General features: G+C 43.1%; 1 protein-coding gene across 1 annotated transcript; it reads left to right on the forward strand.

The window, feature by feature from the left end:
- The first annotated feature begins 9,530 nt into the window (after positions 1 to 9,530).
- nfkbil1 (nuclear factor of kappa light polypeptide gene enhancer in B-cells inhibitor-like 1) lies at positions 9,531 to 11,758 on the forward strand. The gene is made up of 4 exons (XM_043234159.1): positions 9,531 to 10,076; positions 10,155 to 10,267; positions 10,370 to 10,478; positions 10,825 to 11,758. Exons 1-4 carry the CDS (start codon positions 9,803 to 9,805, stop codon positions 11,406 to 11,408), a joined length of 1,080 nt encoding a protein of 359 aa, XP_043090094.1. The 5' UTR covers positions 9,531 to 9,802; the 3' UTR covers positions 11,409 to 11,758.

Genomic DNA, 11,758 nt, shown 5'->3' on the forward strand with positions numbered 1-11,758 from the left:
ATGATTTTATTCAGTAAAAGCCATGTATTACAGTTTTCTTCAAGGCCTGGACCCACAAACTCACCCCATTACTAGAACACTTTTATGGGCATGATCTTGGCCGGGTTAAGTGTGACCTCTCGTAGGCTATCCCACGTCCAATACGTAAGTCCAGATATCCAGGCGCTTCATCCAGGCGATATTGGCCGGTTTAAGTGCGACTTCTCGGGCGCTTTTCCACTCGACCATGGTGACCCTGGAAGAAATATTTAAGCATTCAAAACCTAAGTCCAGGCAACCAGGTGATTTTGGCCGGGTTAAGTGTGACTTCTTGTAGGCTTTCCTACTCGACCATGGTAACCCTGGAAGAAATTTTTAGCGTTCAAAACCTACGTCCAGACATCCAGGTGCACAGACTAACCCTTATAACAGTAACACATCACTGGGTATGATTTTATTCAGTAAAGACCCTGTAAAGCCACGTGCGCTCCACCCAGTGCCCGCGCCTCGTGCGCTCCGTCCAGTGCCCGCGCCTCGTGCCCTCTGTCCAGTGCATGCGCCCTTGCCATACGCCGTCAATGGATCCCAGCAGCCCCTGCGCTCATCCTCAACTCACCATCGGGTGCTTGCCACGGGTCTGCCGGTCTCCATCGCCGCCGTGGGTTGAGGATCCTTCACCTCACCGTCCCGCCTCAGAGTCCCGGACTCCACCTCGGCTCGTAGATTTGTCGGCTTCCCCTAGGCTACTAGCTCCCTCCTTTTCACCGTGGTCCATCAGGCCACCAGCTCCACCAGGCTCTATCGTCCCCCCGGCTCCGCCTTGGTTGGTCGTCGACCATCCGTTGCCTCAGGATTCCTCTCCTCCGGCTTCGCCTTGTCCCTCCATCCCTCCGGCTCTGTCAGGCTCCTCCTTCCCTCCGGCTCCACCTCAGTCAGGAGTCGCTCCTAGGAGGGGGGGCTATGTCACCAAGCCAGCAGAGGGACCCGACCTCTGCCTGTCTTTGGATTCTGTTTGTTGGAGTTGTGCATTGATGTTGAAGCTGTGTATTGACATTTTGCCAGTTGTTTTTACTTATCTTGCTCTGTCCTTTTTCTCTATAAATAAAGTGACTTGCGATCTGAGCTTCGGAGACAAAAGGGAGGTAAAGGAGAAACCTGCTTTTCCCCCACTTGCAACCGACAGCGCAATCCTTGCAAGCTAAAAATCCAAAAACTTGTCTTGTGTTTTATTTCGCTTTGAGTTGATCCTTCCTGGTAAAGAGCCGTTTGAGTGAAATAGTCTCAACATTTACTTGGTCCTTCGAGTCGGATCCCAACAGGACAGAGTGGAGGAGGAGAGGACGAAGAGGAGCCGAGAGACAGTCTCTGATCAGAGCCAGGCAATAGCTGCCTGACAAAATCCACCCGCGTGAATTCGAGGGGGGTCAGTAATTCTTTGTCTGGAAAAATCAACTTCTCCGGGCTGTCTGACGGGAGCCGTTGGAAGGACAACTCAACGCACTGATCAGGTGATATACCGGTGTTGTTTTTTTTTTTATGGACGTGTATGTGAAGTATGTGACTGCAGTATAATAAGTATTGGCTCGAGTGTACCCAGTGATTTGCCTGTTAAGGTGAAGGATCTGTATCGACTCTGGAAGCATAGATTACTAGCTTTGGAAGCACAGTAATCTCGACAGAAGAATCTGTCGACCAATTGTCTAGGACATTGGTTTGTCGACAAAATTGTTCTAAGCGCGCAGAGTATGAATGGTATGAATGTGTTGTATGAATGTCATTGTGAATCACTAGGATTTACGGTGAATAAGGTGGTTGTTGTGGTTTAGGAATAACACCACTGATATTTCTCCCTACTATAAAGGGAGTTGTGTTATTCAAACATAAAAATTATATTGGGTTTGAGTCAAAATTGAAAAGTTGGTTTGTTCAGACGGCTGTATCCGCAGACAAATTAGTGTCTGTAGAAGCTTGGTGCAGTGGACAATCTGATCAGACGTGTGACTAATCGTTGACTCTTACTAAAAGCAAATATGGGCGCAGGAAATAGTAAATTGACGGGAGATCCAAAGTTTATGCATACATATTCGGCAGACAGTGTGCGATACCTCAATGAGTGGAATAAAAAATATGATTTCAGTGGTAAATTAGTCAAAAGGGACTGCGCTCTCTTAATAAACAAAATAAAGGTTGATTTATCCTTAGCCAAGGGAAAAAAGAGTGATCTGTTGAAACTTCAATTGATTGAAGCGACGAAGTGGCAAGAGCAGGCTGATAGAAGGCAGGCGAGAAAGATTGATTGCAGTGCAAAAAGAAGAAGACCCAGCAGATTATGTTGGGAGACCAGAGGCATTGTATCGGCAAGAAAAGTTAAGAGTAGAAAGAGAAGCTAGAGGCCAGGAGACGGCTGCAGCAGCTCTACGAGAGGAGCTGAGAGAGCAGACAGCACAAAGCGAAGTGCGAGAAAAAGGGAAAGGGACAGAAAAACATGACCGATCCAAGATAACTGAATTCAGTCCCCCTCGTACTAGAAGAAATACACCTTATGCTGAAGCAGTCGCTCTGATAGAGAGAATTAAGGCAGAAGAAGAGCATAAAAAAGACCCCTTGAACTCCTCACACCTTTCATCAGATTCAGATTTTGTTTTTCCAGCCATCCAAGTGGCTAATCCACATTACGGTGTAGAGGACGATCGCAATAGATACCTTAATGTGTATCGCCCATGGTCAGACCAAGAAATTAAAGAGGCAGCAAATGCACTTGGTCCACTTGAAAATACCGCTGCATGGTTAGAGAATTTTAACCAACTGATACGTACGTATCGTTTAAATGGCCAAGAGGTTGATAAGGTTGCGAGATTAGCTCTTAAATACAAATATGGTCAAGTTAGGGGTGATTTCACGGGTCTAGATGAGAATAATGATCCGTTAGCTCATGATGGAGCGGCATTGCAAGATGCAGTAGAAGAATTGACAGAAAGAATTAGAAACACCCTTGGAACACGCCCAGATTACTCTAATATATCCCAATGTAAACAGAAAGATGGAGAAGATGTATTGCGCTACACCCACTGCCCTCTCCCAAGGCATGACCTCGCTTGGTGCAGACACATTCCACCAAGCTAATCGGAGAGGGAGGGGGAGGAAAGCAGCATGTGGTCAAGGTAGAGAGAGAGAGTTGTCGAGACAGGCGCGCGATGACAGAGAAAATGATAGGTGTTTTAATTGCCACAAAGAAGGCCATTATATCCGAGACTGCCCAGAACTGCTAAAGCCCAGAACACAGGGTAGGAACCCCGATGAAAGCTGCAGACCAGCCCCATATAATGATCAATTATGACTAGGCGAGACCAATAATGACCCCATAGATGACCCAGAAGATGACTCCGATCTAGGCGAGGCTGATAATGACCCCAAAACTGACCTAGACTTGCAGAGCAGTATCGAGGCTTTTTTAGCTTTGTCAGGAAGCACTTGCTTACCCGAACGAGAGCTAATCGTGAATGGAACCGGAGTAAAATTTCTCTGTGACTCTGGGGCAGACAGAACAGTATTACATGACATAATTCCAGGATTGCAGCCTAGCTCTAAAAAAAATATATGTAAAATCAGCCAATGGGCTGGTTACAGAGAATAAGTTTTCTCAACCAACCACCATTAACGATCCAAAAACGGGTCTCAGCACAGACACAGAAGTAGTGTTATATCCGGATTGTCCAGTAAACCTCCTGGGTAGGGATCTTATGTCCCCACTTCAAATCTCCATACACCCACTGAAAAGAATCTACTAGATTTGTTACCAGAACCAACACCCTTAAAGACAAAAGTTAAAACTGAAAGTGACCTGCATGTGACTATGTATTACAAGCGAGACCCAGGGCCCGACCCAGCTTACTCAGAAAGATTTTCTAGGCTAGGCCCTCAGCATGTGACATTGAGCACACTATACACAGACAGAAAAGGAAATGCTGTATGCTCTGTGAAACTTTACAGCGAGGCACAGCGACTTTTTGAAGGTCAAGGCAGACCGCTACATGTATCTTTGTCTAAAACAGATAAGATGAAGTGGGAAGTGTTGCCAAAACTGATAGAGCAAGGACAGCTAGACAGGTGGTCAGACAATGGGGATGGGTGGGAAGTGAATGAGAGGCGCTCTCTCTATTCCAAAACAGTGAACTGGGTGTGTACACTTACCCCCAAAGCCCATTTGACTGAAAAAACAGCATGACATTCTTTAGCCGCTGTTGAGATAGATCCCTTTCTCAATGCAGTACCAGAAACATTTTGGTCAAGAGGGAAGACAGACGTAGGGTTAATGACAACAGCATCACCTGTGGTTATAAAGCAAAAAACAAACTATAGGCCCCGCATAAAGCAGTATCCCCTTAAGCCAGATGCACAGGAAGGCACAAAACCAGTTATTGAAGAAATGATTAAGGCAGGTATAATAGTTGAAGCCCCCGAGGCCCACTGTAACACGCCGATTTTTCCTGTCAAGAAAGCAGACTCCCAGAGCTGGAGGATGAGTCAAGATTTAAGAGCTGTAAATCAAGCTGTAGAGAGCAGGGCCCCCTGTGTGCCAGATCCACACACATTGTTGAATCAGTTAAAACCTGAAATGAAATGGTTTACGGTAGTGGATTTAAGCAATGCATTTTTCTCCATACCAGTACATAAAGACTCACAGGGGTGGTTTGGGTTCACCTACAATTGTAAAAAAACATGTCTATTTTAATGTCACAGCCACATCTCGCCATCAAAAGATGTACGACATTAAACCCATCTTCTCTGTTGCCAACTTGTAATGACGGCACACCACACTGTTGCTTGACCAGCACAGAACAGAATTGCAAACCTACGCCTGACTTGAGAGATGTTCCATTAACTGAGGGAGAGACACTGTTTGTAGATGGTTCATGCTCTAAAAATAGCCAAGGTGAAAATCAATGTTGTTATGCTGTTGTGTCAGAAAAAGAGATAGTGACTGCAGGGAAACTTCCTTCTCATTACTCAGCCCAGGCAGCCGAAGTTATAGCGTTAACAAAAGTGTGCCAAGTATCGCGAGAAAAAGACGTCACAATCTACACAGATAGCCAATATGCATTTTCTACTTTACACCATTTTGCAGCACAATGGGCGCATGGCTGAGTGCTGATGTTATGATACAAAAGGGTACACTGACAAGCTACAGTAGCCGTGCCAAGAACAAGAGGCACTGTTTTATTTCATTCTTCCTTTTCAGTTTATTTTCACATTTTCCTCCTATGTTCAATCTTTATTGTATACATTAAGATTAAGATGCAAGCCTTACAGGTGATCGCCCATGTAACATCTTGGGGGTCGGTTGGGAATTTTTCCTTAGATACTTAGGTTTTCGCCCAACCTTGCTGTTTAAAGTAAGCATCGACTATTTAATCAAGTAATCAGTAGAGATGTAGTTTAACATGCATATTGTGACGGGAGGAGCCAACGACAGACACAGTGGGCGTGGCGTCAGGCCTCGGAGAGGCTTTTTATTAACAAAATCAAAATAATACAAAATAAAGTGTCCAAGGGGGAAAGTGTCCAAATAAAAGGGGGAACTGGTGTCCTCGTCGTGCTGAGGGCAAAGTGCAGGTTTAGGCCGTGTTCCAGGGGGGAAGGTGTCCAAATAAAAGGGGGAACTGGTGTCCTCGTCGTGCTGAGGGCAAAGTGCAGGTTTAGGCCGTGTTCCAGGGGGGAAGGGTCCAGGTAAGGGGCGGAGTCCGGCGGTCGCACGCGCTCCCCTTTTTCTGGTCCGGGGCGCGAGGGGCGGCGACTTCTTCCGCGGCGTCTCCGTCGCTTCTTTGCTCCGGGCGGCAGAGTGGGATGAGCTGTGTGGTCACAGCCTGGACTACGGGGGTCCCACGACGCACTTCTCAGACGGCGGGGTGAGGTCCATCACACACCCTTCCTGGACCCACGAGGACACCAGCGTGCATGCACGGGGGAAGAGACCGGTCTCCCGAGGAGAGGCGCGTATGGCATTTAACGGCGACGGTAACGAGGCTAAATCCACTTCAGGTGTGCCTTGTCACACGCCGCCAGACCTGAACAATACCACGCCCCTCCTCTCGAACACACCCACTCCTGTCGGGAGCCTGGTGAAGGGCGGCGAATAAGGGATGGGGTGATGGTGACAATCAAGAGGAGGGGCAGCCGACTCGTCACAATATGCTTTGTTATGTTATTTTTTTAGGTGCTAAATGTCAAACAGGAGGGAGATGTTGGAGTTGTGCATTGATGTTGAAGCTGTGTATTGACATTTTGCAACTTTGACCTTTCAGGTTTCAGCTTCCATCTGGTATAACACTTTTTGTTCTAGGTCATGACATGACATGGCCTCTATATAGTATCTTAGACTGGTATGGGCGCCAGGGGAATCTGAAGGAATAAAGATTCTGAGGCCCAAAAAGATATGTGACGAACATGTCTGGAGTCTTTGTTTTGCCAGTTGTTTTTACTTATCTTGCTCTGTCCTTTTTCTCTATAAATAAAGTGACTTGTGATCTGAGCTTCGGAGGCAAAAGGGAGGTAAAGGAGAAACCTGCTTTTCCCCCGCTTGCAACCGACAGCGCAATCCTTGCAAGCTAAAAATCCAAAAACTTGTCTTGTGTTTTATTTCGCTTTGAGTTGATCCTTCCTGGTAAAGAGCCGTTTGAGTGAAATAGTCTCAACACTGTTGTTGCCTTGTCTCTTATACTCCTGTTTGCTGTGTTTGACGTCTGCCTGCTTTGACCATGCCTTCAGCGATTAAAAGCCTGCGAATGGATACGCATGCCTCAGACCCCTCATTCGTGACACTGAAGATCCATTATTCCATTTAGGGGAAAAAAGCACACCAAATAATGTTGGAGCCTCCTCCATTGTGCCGTGTAGAAAACATCTTCAGTGGGATCTCTTTGTCATGCCAGTAATGTTGGAAGCCATCAACGCCATCAGGACTGTCTAAGTTAAAAAAAAATATTTGGAGCTACAAAGGGGCAAGTTTATGTCATGGCAGGATACATGGCCTTTAAAGACATTTTCTATTCTTAAAAATCTTCTCTTTTTGATTGTTATTGGGCTGCAGTCAGCATTAGTAAGGGGGTTGAGGACCATTTGGATTGAGGACCAGCCTGTGTCTTCATGGACAGCCTGTCAGATCCTCCAGCTCAGAGCAGGCAATTTTTTGGGAGGTCTACAACTTTACTTTTTTTTTGTCCCATAACTCTTAGAATCTGTAAAAAAAAAAAAGTAAAATAACTGTCTCACTGAGTTTAAACTCAGTATTGATGGCATGTTGGGGGTGGGGCTCAACAATCCTGCCATCAAGACATTTCCCACCTTGCCCTTCAGTGACGTCCTGCATGAACTAATGCCAATCTTCTTAACACCATCATAGACGGATGATTCACAGAGGGGTATCTTATTAATTATTATCTCAACATTAATGCTGTTAATAAAGCTAGAAACCCAGTGAATAAAATTCAACAAGTTGTCGCAGTTGTGCAACCAGTGGCATAACTTAGTCATGATGGCCCCAGTGCAGTCTATGAACAAAATTCACACAAACGTATCCTTGCTCTCAATATACAACCAATTTAATGATCACCACTTTGGTTTTGATAATAATGAAAAAAAAAACAAATAAATAAATAAATACACGTGGGTGGCTTAGAACCCGCAGCCTCTGAAATAATTGTGAAATGTTCTACCACTAGAGAACGCTAATAGCCAAGGGAAATTTATGAATTAATTTACTGCTGTGAAAATTCTCGGCATGATTAACCCTGTATTATTAATATTTATACATATAGAAACTTCGCTACCCTGCGGCACGAGCCCCTATTCGTGTAGTTACCACTGTGTGCAAAGCACTTCGCATAATCTCTATCTGAAGCATTAACCTGACAAAATTACAGAAATGCAGTCCACCCGATGTGCTTACAGACAGTCGAATTTATAAATGAGATAACAGTGTTTTTAAACTTGACCTAACACTTTAAGGAACTCACTGCTGTCGGTCCTCACGAGTCTTCCCGCTGCTCTGCCCGCGCGGTGAGGGAGGAAAATTCTAGTTAGCCTAGATTTACGGGAAAACGAGCAAGTAAATTTTAAAATAATTAATACAAAGAAAAGCGTAGCGTTAAGGTTTTTAACGTACCCCTTTCACTCTCACCCTTTTCACCCAAATCTACCCGCTGGTCTGTCTCTACCAGCAGCGCTGCGGCCGAAGGAAGAGACACGTTAATTCTACAGCTCGACTCTGAGTTATTCTTAGGGACACTTAAAGGTTACTTTATATCTTGCAAATAACACCAGAATACAGCGCATAAAGCAATAGAAAGATCAAAAAAGAAATTGAATCTACCATAGTGATTTTTCCCAGAGATGTAAAGGTTGTGTGGTTGTTTTTTGTGTAGTATTTAGGTTTGCAGTAGGCAAATATTATTTAGAATGCTCTGGAAATCTACAATGACACACTTCATATACTGTACGAAACGTGAGAAACAATAATAATACTTTTAAAACATATGTTTTACAGTTGGTGCTGTTTGCTAGCTTTGAATTGTACGTTCACTCAATCAAAGAACGAGAAAATGTTGACGTTACCTGCGAGATGGCTCTGGGGCTGCCAACTCGAAATCTGATGGGTTAATCCAACGTTTTAACTGCCATTTTAAGATACACAAGCCCTCACTGCTGATTCTGAAGGCCTTAGGCAGAATTCTTTGATCCTGGTAACACGATTGCTGAAATATGATTGAATAAAAGCAATAAACGTAACTGGTGGAGGGATTGCCTGGGAAGTAAAGTATTGCCAATAAATAATATACATTTTTCATCAGTAGTTTCAATCATCTCCCCAATACCTCCTTGGTTTTTCAGTCAACCTGAAGTTGATTTACAAATTGATGAATGTATTCAAAAAGGATAGATTGACATTAATATCAAAGGCTACACAATAGAATATATCACAACAGTAAATTATGCATTTCTTCCAATATACACAGATGGCCCTAAAAAAACCCCAGAGATAGGTCATACTAGATATGCATTCTATATCCCAGAATTTAAAGAAGGAAGATATGGGAGGTTAACAGATGGGTCTTCAGTATACACTGCTCAATTGGTGGCAATTTAGATGCCACTTATTTAGGTAGAAGAAGTGATGCCAAATAAAGTAGTGCTTTGTACAGATTCAATTACATTACACTTCATATTATAGGGAAAAGAAAACACATTCCTGGATTATGTGAAGCATGTCAGGTAAAGGAAACAGTTGAGCGTGCACTGTTTAAGGTAAGAAAGAAAGAAAGAAAAGAATTACAAAGAGAATTACAGAACTTAGGATGCAACATATTAAACATTTAACAAGGATCTGGTAAAATAATAAAGACATTTCCACAATTCATGAAGACTAGTGGATTTAAAATTAGAATATAGACCTCATAATAGACACCTAATCTGAAGATCACTTCACACTCCAGCACAGGAGGTGGCAGTATGCATCTAAAAAGATGGTATGGTACCGCCAATAAATTCACAGAAGAAGAAGATTCGCCAGCGAACAACGACATCTGAAGGTCCACTTTAAATCTGCACGTCAACTACGAGATTGTTGGATTTGTTTCCTACGGAATTTTTTTTTAGACGTACTACAGAGATGTCGTGTAACGCCAAAGAGAAGCTTCTATACTGTTTTGTGACATTTGTTTATGACCGTATGTAAAACGTTGAAAGAACTTCTCATGAACAAATGGGGTGTTAAAATAGATTCATAACGTTGTCTAGAACTATCCGCGTGTAATCTAAATTAGTCTCGATGGTGAAAAGAAAACAGAGAAGAGTTTTGCGCTATATGAAGCAGGGGAGTCTTATGAAGTTAAAGTCGTTCCTTCGTAAACACAAGGAACTAGACCTCAATTTCACCCAGGGGAAAAAGCACAGAAGCCCCTTACACATTGTCTGTTCACAAGGGGATGATGCAATTCTCAGACTGCTACTGGAACATGGAGCAAACCCCCTTCAAACCGACCGAAATGGAGACACACCGCTACATCTGGCCACAAGGAAAGCCCTCAAACATGGCAAACGAGGTATAAGAATATATAATTTTAACAAACACTTTTTCTGATTAAGCTCTTTTTTTATGCTGTTCATCTTATTTATCACAGCATATGATGACCTGGTGGTGCCGTTACAAAAAAAGTGTCCAGAAGCAATGAATATTTCCAATAAAGCAGGAGTGACACCTCATGACCTGTTCCAGTGGATGAAGCCTGAGCAGGTGCTGTAAAAATAGACTCTTTCTAATCTAGTAAAATTATGTTGGTATATTAAGAACAGTTTCAATGAATGGATATGTTTTGTGTTAATTTTTCTGAAACAGGTGAATTTAAAAAATGATACTTCGCATGTTGATTCAGAGAAAAAATGGAGAGAGAAACTGTTGGGTGAATGTCAGGATGAGTTTTTTGAGACATTCGGGCAGTATGATGGTAAGCTTATGCAATATTATTATTATATTTTTTGTAATATTCCATGGAGTAAAGTCTATTGTAAAATAATATGTAGATGGATCAGGCAAAGAAAACTGAGATTTTATTTTACAAATTTTGTTTTACACAAGTGACAAATACTTGCACATGTAAAAATGTAAAAGGAAAAAAAAGATTACTTTAATTACTTGTTAATAATAATAATAATTATTATTAGTAGTAGTAGTATTAGTAGTATTTTAATTGAGTGCCATTCAAGCTTGCCAGATCAATAAAGTGGGTAATATGCATCAGTCTGGTCCCAAGCTGAAGCTACAGTATATTGAATGTATCCTATTTGCACCAGATGACTTTTTGTGGGATGATAAAGATGACGAAGACTTTGAAGACTGGGCGGAGCGGATCAGACAGGAGTATTTTGCCAAGCAACGAGCCAAAGAACAGAGGGAATCAGCCTCTTCAGGTCAGCAGAGGTGGAAGCGGCGTAAAGAGATGGAAAAAGATGAGAGAAGTCAGAGGGAGCTAAGAGCCAGGCTGGAGCAGGAGCATGAGGAATACCTACAGCGTGCAGCTCGTAAGGAGGAGGAGATACGGCAGAGGAGGAGGCGGCGCTATGAGGAGAACTGTGCCACCACGTTTCACCGCTCCTCAGGCAAAGAACCTGAAGGACTGCTTGGATACACCGATATCCCTTGGCCTGTTCCTTGTGGCTCGCTGGAGGAAATGGTTGACGTTATGCTGCATGGAGCTGATCGATCTGATTTGACTTCTTTTCGGAAAGTGCTCCGTCGTCAGCAGGCCTTCTGGCACCCAGACAAGTTTGTCCAGCGCTGTGGAGGCCGTCTGTTGGATTCTGATAGGCAGAGGATCCTCGACACGGTTACAAGCCTCTCACAGGAGCTCAACAGACTAGCGCAAAACCTCAGATGATATAGACTTCTCTGATCTGAGCACCTCACTAAATGGCTTTCAAATTGGTATGTGTTTAAAACACTTTTGAACAGTCCAAAAAAAAAAAAAAAATTTGTCTTGCGCTAATGATATTGTTGTTTCTTTGAAAGAAGAATACTGATTGATATATTTTAAAATTTGTATAAATTTAGTGCCATTAATGATTAGTCACTAATGATTTTTCACCTATTTATTCATTTCATTGAATTAGTCTGATTATTTAACGGTTATCTACTATTTTCTGATTAACCCTTTGGTTAACTTACCAATAAGTAATAACCATTAAATTTGACGCTATTTCGACAAATAAAAATTTTCCCACATAAAAA

The sequence above is a fragment of the Puntigrus tetrazona genome, unplaced genomic scaffold, assembly GCF_018831695.1.
Source record: "Puntigrus tetrazona isolate hp1 unplaced genomic scaffold, ASM1883169v1 S000001081, whole genome shotgun sequence".
Lineage (NCBI taxonomy): Eukaryota > Metazoa > Chordata > Actinopteri > Cypriniformes > Cyprinidae > Puntigrus > Puntigrus tetrazona.